The 16,074-nt window shown below is 36.0% G+C and overlaps 1 protein-coding gene across 1 annotated transcript in view; it reads right to left on the bottom strand.

The window, feature by feature from the left end:
* LOC150108414 (sodium- and chloride-dependent taurine transporter-like) overlaps positions 1-16,074 on the bottom strand; it is a 197,300-nt gene that overhangs the window by 69,323 nt on the left and 111,903 nt on the right. Inside the window, exons 4-5 of the mRNA XM_090390462.1 lie at positions 11,901-11,961; positions 11,045-11,179 (exon numbers count right to left, since the gene is read on the bottom strand). Of these exons, the coding sequence (XP_090246588.1) occupies positions 11,045-11,179; positions 11,901-11,961 (196 nt within the window). The remainder of the gene's footprint in view (positions 1-11,044; positions 11,180-11,900; positions 11,962-16,074) is intronic.

Genomic DNA, 16,074 nt, shown 5'->3' with positions numbered 1-16,074 from the left:
TTAGGAGAGTGAAGTAAAGTTTCACATGTTTCTTTGTAAAGCTGTTCCATGAGGAACCAACTTTTGTGAAGGACTCTTGTCTTTTTCCAATGAACTCTATGTCTAGTGATGATGGCATGTTCTGCAAGTCCAGACTGTTCAAGGTATTGAATATAAGACTGGTGTTCTTCTAGCCGAATAGAGGCAGATCTTCCCGTTTGTCCGAAATAAGATAATTATTATTATTAACACAGACAACTCCAAAGAGTCCTTAGACTCATTGAGGAAGGCCATGAACATCATGTCCATCACAACTATTCAACATTCACACAGTATCTATCACACTTTGCCTTGAACTCATTCACAGTCATAGCACCCACGACAGACTCTGGCAGCTTATTCCACTCATTTACCACTCTAAAAGTAAAAAACCTAGCTCTAACACCCTTACTAACCACACCCTTGCCCAGCTTTCGTGGATGGTCCCTAGTCCTCCCATCACCAATCTTGTTCTCAAAAAATCCTCTGAATTAATCTTATAGAAACCCTTCAGTAATTTGACTGTCTCAATCATATCCCCCCCCCCTTTTCTGCCTATCAACCAATTTCTGCAACCCACAAATCTTCAACCTGTTCTCATAAGGTTCATTCCATAGACCTGTTATCATCTTGGTCACTCGCCTCTGGATCCTCTCCACCTCCTCCCCATCTAGAAGAAACCCAGGTGACCAAATCTGGGCACAATAGTCGAGATGAGTCTTATCAAGGCTCAATACAGAGGAACAATAACTTGCTTGTATCTGCTCAATGTATTCTTCAGCAACCAAGTGATTTGATGAGCTGATTTAGCCACTTTTGCAATGTGCCCCCCCTAAACTTCAACTCCCTATCCACCAACACTCCCAAATCCCTGGCCTCATCAATCTCCTGGAGTACAGTTCCACCAATGTGGTATACTGCTGTTAATCTTTTCACCCCAAAATGCATAACCTTACATTTTGGCACATTAAATTGACATCCATTCTCCTTAGCCCAGTCCTCTAGTCTATCCAAGTCATCCAGCAAAATTTTGACATCATCTACATTCACTATTGCCCTACCCAACTTTGCATCATCAGCAAACAAATGAACCGTTCCTCTCAGATCCTTTCCTATATTGTTAATGAACAAATTAAATAGTAGTGGTCCAAGAACAGAACCTTGCGGCACACTACTAGTCACAGGCCGTCTTTTGAACTCTACTCCTGAATAAACTACTCTCTGATATCTCTCCATCAATCCCCCACCTATCCATTGCACCAACCTTATATCCACCCCATATGTTGCAGTTTATGGATTAGAATTCCATGTGGTATCTTTTCAAAGGCCTTAGCCAGATCCAGCAGTATCATTGTAAACCCATTACCCCTATCCAGTTCAGTCGTCACTGTGTTATAAAACTTGAGCAAGTTACTGAGGCATGATCTACCTTTCACAAAACCATGCTGTCCCCCCCCCCATACAGTATCTCATTTTCATCAATCCATTCCTGTATTTTTCTCTTGACTACTTTCTCCAAGACCTTGACAACGACTCCTGATATGCTGATCGGTTGGTAATTTGCAATTTGGTGTTGCACTTTGGAGCACAGAGATATAAGTTGGTGTTGCACTTTGGCGCACAGAGATATAAGTTGGTGTTGCACTTTGGAGCACAGAGATATAAGGTGGATGAGATGAAATCTGTGTGTGTGTGGGAGGGGGGTTGATTACTGACAGTAAGCTGAATATATTTATACTTAACAATTATCTTCTTGATTGAAGTTTAGAAGTTGACAAAAGTTTGACATTGAAGTTTAGAAGACTGTTTGATAAAAGACTGCACAATTACTGTTATGATAAAAAGTACACTAATACAGATAAGGAGGTGATTTTGTCACTATAAAGTATTGGTCAGACCACGCTTGGATTACTGTGTTCAGATTTGGTCACTTAGTTTTCATAATCCTTGTGATGTGGAAACATTGGAAAGGTTCTCCAGAAATGAGTGACTAAGGCAATATGAGAACTCTGGAATGTTGGTAATGGAGAGAGAGAGAGAGAGAGAGAGCTTAAAGGAATGTAAATTTCAGAGTTTGATGGACTGGACTGGACTCAAATGATCTGATATCATTAGTACTACCCCCCCCCCGCTCTCTTATCACTTGTATCCTTTCTATAAATACAACAATAACCTTTACACCTGATTCCAGTTACTATATTGATTCTGTGAGCCAAGTAACATTAATGACAACAACTTAAGCCAAAACCAAAGCAAAGGAATGAATTCAACCCCTTTGTTCCCCATGCTCCTGGTATATGTTTTACTGGAGGTAGAATGAGTAGGGTGATCGAGGCATTATGACAAGCAAGCGAGCAAGAGTTGGTAGTTTTAATAGGTATAAAACTTGACTGTGAACAAAGAACATGTCACATTGGATATCTAGAGATTGCTTAGATGGATAAAAGAGAATAGTGATAGGAAATGTAGTAAGCTTGTTGCCTAGGTATGAGAGTGGCAAGATGAGGCAGAGAGCAAGGATTATGAATGATATGTTAGCTGAAATGTGTGAGGAGAAAGAAGTACAGTTTGTAAATGTGTGGAATGAGTTTGAAGGATGAAGTGAACTGTATAAGAGAGATGGACTGCATTTGCGTGTTTTGGTGTGAGTCACTTGGAGAGACTGCTGCTGGAAAGTAGAGAAGTGAGTACAGAGAATGAATCTGATCAAGTGAGAAGCAATGTGGAAGAGCAGGAGAGTAAGACAAGAGAGATTGAGGAGGTGGTTATGAATGAAGAAGTGAGTGCATGAATATAGAGAATGAGAGAACGGCTGCAAGACAGACAGGGAAACAGGGAGGCTCAGGGTGGACAGGGAAACACAGTGTGAGAAAGGATGCTCCAAGAGGATGTGAAATGCATGTGTAGACAGGAAATGAAGGGAATGAGCTGAGATCAAGAGGAAAGAGTTGGATTTGAAGAGGATTCTAATATGAATAAGGAGAAAGGGAAATGACTTGAGTTGAGCATGGAGAAATCATATCGAATGAGTGGTATCAGCGGAACTAGCTATAGATCCAAGAATGAGCTGCTGTGTTTGTATACAAATGCCAGAAGTGTAAGAAACAAGGCAGATGAAATGGTTGCATTAATTGAGTCCGCTCACACAAAAATTGTTCGAAATAAGTGAGACATGGCTGGATGTGGGCGACATCCTGACAGGAACAAAGATGGAAGGGTGTGACGTGTTTCATGAGGTAGAAACGGTAAAAAGGGACAGGGGGGTGCTATTGATGATAGAGAAAGAGTTATGTCCATTCCATACAAAGTAGGGATGCAAGAGGGAAATAGTGCCAGTGGTTTTGAGGCAGTATGGTGTGAGATAGAGGTGAACAGAATGAAATATTTGGTTGGATGTTGTTATAGACCTGGTAATGTGAATGGTTGTGACTATGAAATTTATAATCAAATTCACCAAGCAAATAAAAAAATGGACGATTTTAATTATGGCAATATTGACTGGGAATATGAGATAGCAAATGGAAGTAAAGAAAATAAGTTTCTTGAGATTTTGAGGGACAACTACCTCAGACAGTATGTAACAGAGGGCACACGAGGATTGATGGTCTTGGATTTGATCATCTCATCAGAGGATGTAATTATAAATAAGGTGTCCAATCACCCTCCAATTGGTGAGAGTGACCATGAAGTGATTAACAATGCGGTTACCAGCAGTGTGAGGATCTCTGTGAGAAAAGGGTATATAGGGTATATGTGGAGCTACAAGGTGTGGTGATTATGAAGGGCTCAAGAGATAGCTAGCAGGCATAGCATGGAATGAGAAGTTAGCTGGAAAGGAGATCAATGCAGCTTTGGGGGGGGGGGGGCATTCAAAAACTATTTGGTAGAAGCAATGTCTAAATGTATTACAACAATCAAAAGGTTAAATAAGGTAGGTGTGAAATGGATCAATGATTAAGCATGTGATACAGAGAAAAAGGGCATTATGGAGGCAGCATAAGAGAAGTGGAAATAACCAATTCCATGAGGATTACAAAGAACAAGCAAGGCAGGTGACCTGGTTGGTAAGAGTAGCAAAAGTGAGGTATGAGCAGCAGTTAGATAATGAAGCCAAAATGAATCATAAAGAGTTCATTGATATGCGTCCAGCAAAAAAATTAATAATAATATAGGAATACATGGAGAACATACTCTAAACAGGAATGATAAAAAATTGATTTACTTTGTAGTTTATAATAACCTAAAAATAATGAATTCCTTCTATAAACATAAAGACATACATAAATATACTTGGGCAGCAAGAGGATGGAAATGAATATTAGATTATTTTATATTAAATGAAAAGACATCAAAATTTTCACTAGATGTTAGAGTTCACAGAGGGTATGAAATAAGCAGTGACCACTTCCTTGTTAAAATAAAATTAAGATTACCAACTAAATGGCTACAAGTAATAAGAACAGAAAGAAAATTTGAAACATTTGTTTATAAAACTAGACTATTGAATGACACAAATGTACAATGGCTATATGAACAAAGAATTAACCAATATCTAGATAAAATAAAACAAAATGAAGAAATAGAAATAGAATGGCTTAATATAAAAATGATACCAAATGTAGAAGCAAATGAAAGCTTAGGAAAGACCAAAAAATTCAATGAAAGGAAAAAACTGAAGATCTGGGATGATACAAAGAAATAATCAAAAAGAAGCCTATCACAAATGGTTAAGCAGTAAAAGATTAGAAGATGAAATAGAATATAAAAGAATAAGAGACATAGCTAAAAGAGAAGTCAGAAAAAGACATAGAGAATCATGGAACAAATCTGTTTCTAATTTAGAACATGATTTATATAAAATAAGACCCAATGTATATAAGATTTTGAAACACTTAAATGCAGATACCAAAGAAAACAAAATTAACCACCGAATTGAAATTAGAAGAATTTCTAAATTACTACACAGAATTGTGGACAGACAAATATTTTCAAAAAGACAACTGGCAAAAAATTAACAAAAATGAAAAGGAAATAACTAAAGAAGAATTAGAAATCAGCCTGAAAGAAACAAGAAATGGAAAATCACCTGGAGAAAAAGCTAGATGCAGAACTATATAAATATGCAGGAACAAGATTCAAAGAAAGACTCTTACTATTTTTAAATAAAATTTATTCAACTGGTATCCCCCTCCCCCAATAGAATGGAAAAAAACAATTGTGATTCCTATCTTTAAAAAAGGTAATAGAGATGATCCTAAAAACTATAGAAGTATCAGTATACTAAATTCCTGTTACAAAATATATAGAAGAATCTTAAATAGTAAATTAATGAAATATTCTGAAAACTTTATTTTAGAAGTACAGAATGGATTTAGAAAAGGACAATCATGTATAGACCCAGCCTTTTGCCTAAAATTAATAATAGAGAAAACAAGAGAATACAATTTAGAAATACATATTGCATTTATTGACTTTGAAAAAGCATTTGACAAAGTTAAAAGAAACATATTATTTAACATATTAACCACGCTACCGGCCAAGACGTCTATAGACGTTCAAGTTATCATGGATGCTAAGTGCATATTAAAATTGTAATACCATTGATATTACATTGAAATATATGATGGATACGAAGCTTATGCGGATGCGTATTTGATCCATAATGGTCGATAAGGTGGTTAAAAGAAAGACAAATACCAATAATATCCTAAAAGCTATCACAAGTATATATGAAAATAATCAAATACAAATAAGATTAAATCACGAGCTATCATATACAAGAGAGATAAACCAAGGAGTCCGACATGGATGTCCCCCTCTCAGCAACTCTTTTTAATATCTACTTAAATGAAATAATAATAAAATGGAATAAAAATTTACATCAAGGAATTAAACTTTCTCCTACAGTGAACTTAAACACTCTTCTTTTTACCGACGACCAAATAATAATTACAAATTCTGAAGATAACTTACAGAAAGCTATTTTAGATCTAAATGAGATAGCCAAAGATTATGGTATGATAATATCCACAGAAAAATAAAAAAAAACGATGGCCTTTAAAGGACAAGATCCAGTAAGAACTAAAATAGTAATAGATAATAAGATCTTAGAACAGATGAATTCATTTAACTACCTAATATGTATGATCACATATGAAAATGAAAGATATAAACATAAAAACTGCAAAATATTTAAAAATAACAGGTGTAATTAACTTTATATTTAAACAAACCTAGTTCAAACACAAACCAGACTAAAAGTATACAATACATTAGCCCTACCAGTCTTAATGTATGGAAGTGAAATCTGGACAATAAAACAAAAAGACAAACAAAGATTAATAACAGCAGAAATGAAGTTTATGAGAAAAACTGCAAAGTATACCCTATTTGATCACAAAAGAAAAGAAGAAATTATGAAAGAATTAAACCAAGAACCAGTAGTAGAAAAAGTTAAAAAATATAAACATAAATGGATGGAACACGTTCAAAGAGTGACCAAGGCAGATGACATAGTTGAGCTATCTAATCATTACTTTATTAGTGTTCATCCCAGTAAAGCAAATATTTGCAGTTGTTCAATCTTTATGTATTCTTAGAGGGATAACGAAGGGTAAAGGGTTATTAGCAAATGAAGATAATATATTCTAAATACTCAGTACACCAGATGTCAGTAAGGTGTGGAGGGGTTAGATAGAATTTTACTGTGTTTTAAGGGAATATACTGTGAAACTGACTGTGCTATTAACCTGGCCATTTAATCTTACAATAAGACAAGTTCCTAGAAAGAAAGACACTGCCATTTCATAAGGGTGGTGGTAGAATGAAGGTATCAAACCATAGGTCAGTTTGTATTTCTTCTGTGATTAAGATTTTGGAGAAATTGGTAAGAACTCATATACAAAATTTCACAGATGAGGGCAATAGTGTTTATTTAGGCCAGCATTGATTTATTAAAGGTAACTCTTGTTTTAGTAATGAGGTTGTTACAATAGAGTAACAAGAGCAGTGGATGAAAGTAAAGCATACACTGCCATTATTTTGGATTTTGCAAGGGCATTTGACAGGGTGTCACATAATCACTGCCTCTCCACATATTGTTGTACGTGGAGAAGCAGTATCAGGGAGTAAGAAGTTTAGAACAGGAATTCTGCAGGGATGTTCAGTAATGGACCATTTATATTCAATCTTTATGTCAATGATATTGTTATTGGACAACTAGAGGGAGATATTCAGTCATTTGCAGGTGATGTGAAGATTGGGAGAGTTATTACTAATAGTGCTGATGTTCCTGCAGCCTTTTGTGGGTGAGATTCACATTAGGAAAATATATGTATATACATATATATAAATATAAGTACAATTTGGAGAGATGAGCCCATATAATTTTTCTATAAGAAAAACCTAAATTTTTTTTGGCAACTCTAACTTTTTATGAAAACAAAATAACTTTACTTTTTATATAAGCAGAGAAGAAAGACAGTGTGTGTGTGTGTGTTACCCAGGTATGATAGGTATGATAATGAGGAGCTTATCAGAAGAGCAGTAATAATGAATAGCATAATAGCCAGAATGTGTCAGAAGTGAGGATTGAAATACGTGGATGCTTGGAGAGCATTTGAGGACAGAAGTATGCGAGAGACTGCTTGCATTTGAATGAGTAAGGACGTAGACATCTCGAGAGATTGCTGTTTTCTGAACGAGTCGGTGTGCCAATGCAGAGAACCTAGAGTTCTTCCCAGGGTGGATGGTAGCAGGGGTTGACCTCTTGTAGGAATGCCTGCTTAGGGAAGTGGGACAACATTGGGTAACACTGAGTCCAGTGCAGTCTGGAGGGGATAATGATAAGTATAGAAGCAGTGATATTTTTATGCTTTATACTAATGCCAGGAGCATCCAGAATAAAAAGATGAATTGGTGGCGCTGATAGTGTCAGCCTGGCCAAAGATTATTGGGATCACTGAGACGTGGTTGATGGAAGATGATATAGTAATAGGAATAGAAGTAGTAAGGTACAGCATTTTTCAGCAGGATAGGAGCGGAAAACGGGGTCATGGAGTACTGCTTATGATAAGTGATGACTTATGTCCTCTAAGAGTGGAGGCTTTGGAAGGCAGTGACACTAATGGTTTTGAAAGCATATAGTGTGAGGTAGAGATGGGCAAGACAGGATATTTAGTTTGGATGTTGCTACAAGCCAAGGAGTAAAGAGAGTGGGGAATAGGAGATGTTTAGGCAGTTGAACTTGGCAAGTGCAAGAAGAATGATTGTTGTGGGAGATTTTAACTACAGTAGTATAAGCTGGGAAGAGGAAAATGCATGTAGTAATAAGGGAATGGAATTTCTAGAATTCTTGAGGGACAAATGTCATAGGCAACATGTAATAGAGAGAAAAGAGGTTCAAGAGTTTTGGATTTGGTCATAGCATCAGAAGAGCTGATAATAAGTGAGATGACACCTCTCCCCCCCCCCCTCTAGTTGGAGGGAGAGTGACCATGTGGTTTTGACATGGAAGATGAATAGACATGCAGGAGTATCAAAGAAAAGGGAACATATTTGGAATTATGTTCCCTTTTCTATATTATGTACCACATATAAGGCAGGTGATTATAATAGTCTTAGATATGAACTTCGGGAGGTTCCATGGAGGGCAGAATTGGAAGGCCAGGATATCATTAGTGCTTGGGAAATGGTGAAGGAATATTTATTAGCAGCAATAGTAAGCTGTATTCCACAAGTGAAGAAGTGGACACAATTTGGTGTAAAGTGAATGACAAACAATATCAAACAGGAACTGGGTAAAAAAGAGATTATAGAAGAGATATAAGGAGAGCAGATGTATGAAGAATATAAGACTCAGGCCAGGAAAGTAACTAGTTTGGGGAGCAAGGAAAACTGGAATATGAGAAGAGATTGGCACTAAGATCCAAAGAAAATCCTAAGCTATGTGGCCAGTAGGTGGAGAAATGATTGTGGAAGAATGACATTGTGGGATAAAAATGGGAATAGAGTAACTGATGCAGAGGACATAGTCTTGTTCAATGAGCACTTTATTGGAGTATTTCATCCTGGAAGAAGGTTTTAATATTAGAGGAGTAGGAAAGGTTTGAGGTTTAGAGGTGCAAGAGGAGAGTGTGTTCCAAACACCGAGTACTCTGGATATCAGTAAAGCAGGGGGACTGGGTTGTATTTCACTACCGGTTTTGAGAGAATGTGCTAAAGAACTGACAGCTCCTTTGACCTGGCTTTTCAATGAAAGTCTGGCTATGGAAAAGGTACCCAAGGAATGGAAGGAAGGTAAGATAGTGCCATTGCATAAGGGTGGTAGCAGACTGGAAGTGTCTAATTATAGGTCAGTTTGTGTGTCATCAGTAGTTGTTAAGGTCTTGGAGAAATTAGTGAGGGACTATATACAGCATTGGGCAGATGAGAGTAATGCTGTCCTGAGAATCAACACGGATTTGTTAACGGGCGCTCTTGCTTAAGTAATATGCCTTTCATAATAAAGTGACAAGGGCAGTTGATGAGAGAAAGGTATACACTGCCATTTTCATTAGATTTTGCAAAGGCATTTGAGAAGGTGCCACATGATAAGCTGATATTTAAGTTACAGCACATGGGTTTAGATTGCAGGTTAGTCAACTGGATTCAGGATTGGCTGTCTGACAGGTATCAGAGAGTTGTGTATGGTTGGGCAATATCAAGGAAGCAGAAGGTTACAAGTGGGGTTCCACAGGGCTCAGTACTGGGACCTGTATTGTTTAATGTGTTTATATCAATGACACTGTCAATGGATTGCAAGGGGATATTCAGTTGTTTGCAGATGATGTGAAGCAGGGAAGGTTTATTAGTAATAGATGTGTCAGTCCTGCAAGAGGATTTGAATAAACTAGACAGATTGGCAAATGAATGGGGAGTATCGATTTAATGCAGCAAAATGTAAAGTCTGTTTGGGATACATTGATGGGAGGCTGCATACTCGATTGGAGGAGCTGTACTAGAGGAAGTGGGAGAGACAAGAGCTCTGGGGATGATGATTGATAGAAAACTGAAATTCAGAGGGTATATTGCAAAGGTGGTGAAGGTAACCCAGAAGGTTGCAGCAATACTGAGAAGGACGCTGACCTGCAGAGATAAAAGAGTTACATTTAGTATAAGACCCTGATCAGATAACACTTAGACTATTGTTCTCAAATTTGGTCCCAAGGATTTGAAGGAGATAAATTAACTCTGGAGAGGGTGCAGAGGCAGATAACAAAGATGGTTTCAGGACTGTACAATGTTAATTATGAGGATTGGCTGAGGGAATGTGGACTGCAGAGTTTGGTGGATAGAAGAAGGAGAGGTGATATGATTGAGACTTTTAAACTATTGAGAGGCAGTTACAGGATGGACACTGGGGAGTTCTTTCACTTGGTCGAGCAGTGAGAAAGAGCGATGACAAGGGGCCATGCCTGAAAAGTATGAAAGGAAGCTGTGAGCAAGAAGGTGAGGAGTGGTTTCTTTGCATGGAGGGTGGTGGAACTGTGGAATACATTGTCTGATAGAGTGGTGAGAGCAAGAATGGTCAATGAGTTCAAGGAGTGGTATGATAGACCTCGCGTTTCCTAGGAAGGATCTCCTGCGATGAGTCTGTTGACTCCGTGGAGGCCTGAATAATAATAATAATGTTTACTTTATTTTCCAATGAATTCTGAAAATTAAAATCAAAAAATAACTAAACATTTTCTTTAATTTCTATCATACTGATGATTTTATTCATAAAAATAACTGGAATATTGATTAGAAATATTAATCTTTAAAGCTGATGTTGGAAGGCCTGATTAAATTATTTTTCCTAAAGAAATATGCCACTTTCTCAAACTGTTAATGGATAAATGAAAATGGTATTTCATATGATGAAATATCTAACTGAAAATATCTTACAGTGAGTAGCTTCATCACACACACACACAGATTATCTGAAATAACAAAAAAACAGAAATAAAATACAGGGGAAAAATTAATTTTTATGAAAAGATCTTACTTGTCCATTGGATAGCTTTGAGAAGTCTGGTTTCAGATAAAAAATGAGGCCTTGACCTGCACCAGTTAAGGTTAACCCCCTCACAAGCAAGATAGTAAGCATTACATATGGAAATGTTGCAGTAAAATACACCACCTAAAGGAATGTAAATATTTTGTTTTGTAAAATCATTTTTGAAACGAGAATAGATAATAAATAAATGAAATTATATATATGCAGTATTAAAAATTATTTGAATGGAATTATTTAGCAATAAATTCAAATAATGAAGAATTATTCGAATTAATTCCTGAAAAATATCATGAAATAACTGAAAATTCGAATATATTAAGTTCATTACATTACACAATTTTGATAATTCAGTAAAAATTTTATGGAGATGGAAAAATGCAGTGATATAATTTAAATGATGTATAAAAGTATATTACCATATAATGAAATAAATGTTTCTCACAACATAAATAATAAAAACACAGGAGGGAAAATTATCCTACTTATCTGTGTTAATGATAATCTAACTTGGAGAAGAAAACGTTCCTCTAATCATGTCGCTAAGAATAAACTATTTGTTCATTCTTAGCGACTGCAATAAATAAGTTCATATGTGCAACTATTTGTTAATGGAGAAGCCAATAAAAATACATTAATGGCATTAAAAATTACAATTACAAAAATTAAAAATACAAAATGGCATTTCCCTATGGAAATGCCATTTGCATCCATGGTGAAAGGCTGCCTGAAGAAAGTCCATTATAGGTTCAGTTCAAGTCATCAACTAGAGGAACTTTTTCTAAGTTATTCTTTAGCTTGTTTCAGAGTTACTCAATCTCTGGGATGAGCAAGTAGATTGACTAACTCTGAAACAAGCTAAAGAATAACTTAGAAAAAGTTCCTCTAGTTGGTGACTTGAACTGAACCTATAATGGGGAGAAACTTGGGTTTAAAGCCCAAGTTTCTCCTGGAAACTTGGGCTTTAAACCCAAAAATTGACCATAGAACTCACACTAAGACAATAATAATATGAATGTTAAGAGTCTAGGGCTACGAGATGGCAGTCGTCTGCCATACTTTCTTTCTCTTTCTGCTGAAAAGCTTTAATTTCTTGATAGCTTGAGCTAACTATCAGTGAAGGCTGGAAAGATTTATTACTGATAATTTAATATCATATAGTCAACTGTTGAAAATAATTGGCAGATTTATCTATCATTTGATAGATAAATTATGAATGATAAACAAAATGAAAAATAGTATATAAAATTTTTTCTTAAAGAGATAAGAGATACAATACTTAAATCTTAATTGTCTCTCAGGTAACTAACGTTTTTATGGAAAGCACAGTTTTACAATTTCAAATTAGCAAATATAATTCTTGATTATGATATTCTTTCTGGTATCTAAAATATAGTACAGGTTCATCATCTAACATCATCATTACTGTATTTCTAAAGAAGTGGCAATTCAGTATAAATTCCAATCTATCTATCTATCTATCTATCTAACTATAACATACTCTGGATCAGTGGCAGCCCGTAAAGTTTTAAGTGGGGGAGCTGCCTATACAAAATTTAAGAAAAATCTTTTTTTTTTTCCCTAATTAGTAACCAATTTATTAATAAATAAATCTGTAGATTTATTTATTAATAAATTGGTTACTGATTAGGAAAAAAATAATTTTTTTTTAAATTATTTTGTATAGGCAGCACCCCCACTTAAAACTTCACAAGCTGGGCCGCCTCTGCTCTGAATGACAAATTTGACACCGCTATAGTCTGTCCTATCCATTTTTGTTGGAATGAGTAGAATATTATATTTGATAAGAAATATATTCTTGTTGTTATTCATAGGTTTACTCTGTCATCAAGCAATAAATATTTTTGCATAAAGGAAATGCTGAAATTGTTTTATATTCAAAGTATAGTTTAAATATGGTGATATTCCACTTCACATTTTTTGTAAAAAATTTAATAAATCTTTGCCTTGTTATTTTCTAAAAGGCAACAGGCAGCACTTTCCAGCCGTAACTTTTTTTTTTGTAAATTAGTTGGCAGCCAGTCTATCTTAGAAAGATTAGTGTGTGATCTCTAGATGGCATGAAAACATACAAGGATAAGGCAAACAACTCTCACCATATCATATTCCTAATCTTGACCAGTATTGTAAGGCATGAAATTCTGAGTTCTACAGGTTTTTTCTGAGTTGTGGAGTTAAAAATCCAAGTTTACATGAGGGAAAATTATCCTACTTATCTGTGTTAATGATAGCCTAACTTGGAGAAGACAAAGTTCCTCTAATTAGTGAGTAGAATCATGCTTATAGGATGTTTCTTCTGCTGCTGATCCAGCCATCAGGTACATTATAAGGCTATGTAGGCACTAACTTTTTTTTTTTTTTTTGCACATTGAAAATAGAACCTTTTTGCCATGTGAAGGCATTAAATTCATAATCATTGCATAAAGACTTTTTTTATTGAAAAAACCCCAGTAAAGTTTGAAACATGTTAAAGAGGTGACTCTCAATGTAATGTAAGGTAATGTAATCAAGGAATCATGTTTTGCTTTATAATGGCTACTTAAAGTAATGTATTGTGGAAGTGAACCACTCTTAAATATGCAAAAAAAAAGCAAGCTGTGAAGTTACTTCATGTGCAAACTTGTAGCATTTTCTTATTACTGTTATGTCACACCTCCAAAGAGTCCAAGGACTCATCAAGGGAGGGTATTCTACTATTACACACACAAATCACCATCTCCACTACTTACTAAATCCACTATCTACACACAATGCCATCTACTGTTCACCACCAATAGTATTTTTTGTCTGGAAAATTGTGTGTGTGTGTGTGTGTGTGTGTGTGTGTGTGTGTGTGTGTGTGTGTGTGTGTGTGTGTGTGTGTGTGTGTGTTCTCCTGGCTGAATTATTTGTATGAAAAACCCAAGTTTCTTGGAGAAAAAAACATACTACCTCCATATGAGATTGGCTGACTTTCAAATGGAAAAGCCCATATAAAGATTCTGCTCATCATGACAAGAATCAAACTCAGGTCCTTTCCAACTGAGGTAAGAAATGTACTATTATTCTTTCAATTGTACTACAGAGGCACTTAAAAAAATAACATTACTTCCACTTAGTGAATTATAATAACCTTTCTTATATACAAAATGCCATATGGTAGACACTCTGGAACAACTATAGTGAAGATGATGGACATAGTTTGTGTTCTTCTAGACAGAATATTAGCTGTTCTTCCAGTTTGTCCAAAGAAAATTTGAATTAAGGGGGGCACTGTAGACACCAGGAAGAATTAGTTGATGGAGGGAGTCTTTTGGTAAGTAGATAAAAGTAGCTAAGTTTTGGTATGGCTTGAAGGAGGGCTGAGATTTTTTCTGAGGTACCCTGGATGTAGCTGATGGCAATGGATTTTTTTTACAGATATCAGGAGATTCTTTAGGAGTGTAAGACAACAGTGTGGTAAGAAAGGCAGTTAGCATATTGCCCATGCTAACTACCTTTGTGTGACAATGATAAGTTGAGATGGTGAGCAAAAATCATGAAATGGTATGCTAGTTGAGTTGCATAAGGAAAAAAGAGTGTGCCTGATGTGTAGAATGAATTCAAGGGATGAATGGAATTGTATAAAAGTGATATATTACATTTAGATGGATTTCACAAGAGATCACAAGGAAACCATACTGCACAAAATCAATGAGGCCAGGGAAATTTCAGAGTGACTGTAGACAAGTAGTTGAAGTTTGGTGGGCATGTTTTAGTAACTTAAAGGATTTTATAGGATTGATGTGGGGGGGGGGGGGGGAGTGTTTCAGCACTTGGCTAGAGAGGGACAGAATAAAATACCATCCCTAGAAGGTGAGTAAGAGTGTGGTTAGTAGGGGTGTGAGAACTAGATTTTTCGCTTGGAAAGTGGTAAATGAATGGAATGGGATACCAGAATCAGTTGTGAGTGCTTTGTCTACTAATGGGTTCAAGGGGAGGTATGATAGATATTTCGTGGATAGTTCAAGCCTCCTGTGATGAATCTTTGGACTCCATGGAGGTGCCCATACAATAATAATAATAATAATATTGCAAAAGTGGCCAAAATAAGCTTGTCAGATTACTTGGATGAAAGAATGCATCGAGAGGCAGAAATTGGGAGGTTACTATTCTCTTTTATAAGCTTTAATAAGGTCACATCTGGATTACTGCATTCAGATCTGACTGCCTGGATTCCTTCGTGGTGGATAGGATAGAGGCCAGTGACCAAGACTGTGTCAGTTTTATGGAATAATCCCTATGAGGGCAGATTAGTCTGTGGATTACAAAGATTAGTATAGAAAAGAGAAATGTCTATAGTTCTTGTTATAAATGAGAAGAAGCATAAATATATATACATTTCAAGTACTCATCATGACTGATCCAACTCGGTTGATGATAATTATATCTTTTGACAAGCAGATGATTATCGAAGGAGAATGAAACTGATGAGCATGTTTGTCATAAGGGTTTTTAGAGTGAATGCCAGAAGTGTGAGGAGAGTAAGAAGAATGAAAGCAGTAGTTGATAGACAAAAAAGCGTGAAAATGTAATTGTGAATGGTAAGGCTGATGTTGCACACAGTAAGAGTGAAAACAGGAAGGAAAAGGTGGAAAATGAAGAGAGCAAGACAGTAATGGAAAAGATAGCATGCTTATGTGGGATTTTCCACAGAACAAAATGCAAGACTGAATATTTGGAGAAACATCTGACAGATGGTATGAGACAGAAGTGAAAGAAGAAGGAAATGTAAGAGGAGAGAAAGCAGGAGAATAAGGATCAACATTTTTATGATGATGCATTAATAAGAGGAGTGCCTGAGGAGAGTGTGACAAAACTATGTTTCCTGGAGCTAAGATTAAGGATGTTAGTTGATGCCATAAGGGTGGAAAGAATGAAAGTGAAGGAGGTGTTTTTCCAAACACCTCCAACAACCAATGACCTCTGACCAATGTAGCAGGTGATAAAGTGTGATATGAATGAATATACAAAAGAGTTGC

This window comes from Typopeltis vanoorti, chromosome 3, assembly GCF_054136105.1.
Source record: "Typopeltis vanoorti isolate ZY-2024b chromosome 3, IOZ_Tvanoo_1.0, whole genome shotgun sequence".
Taxonomy (NCBI): Eukaryota; Metazoa; Arthropoda; class Arachnida; order Uropygi; family Thelyphonidae; genus Typopeltis; species Typopeltis vanoorti.
The sequence above is the reverse complement of the archived record's forward strand: the minus strand, read 5'-3'. Positions and strand labels throughout refer to the sequence as shown.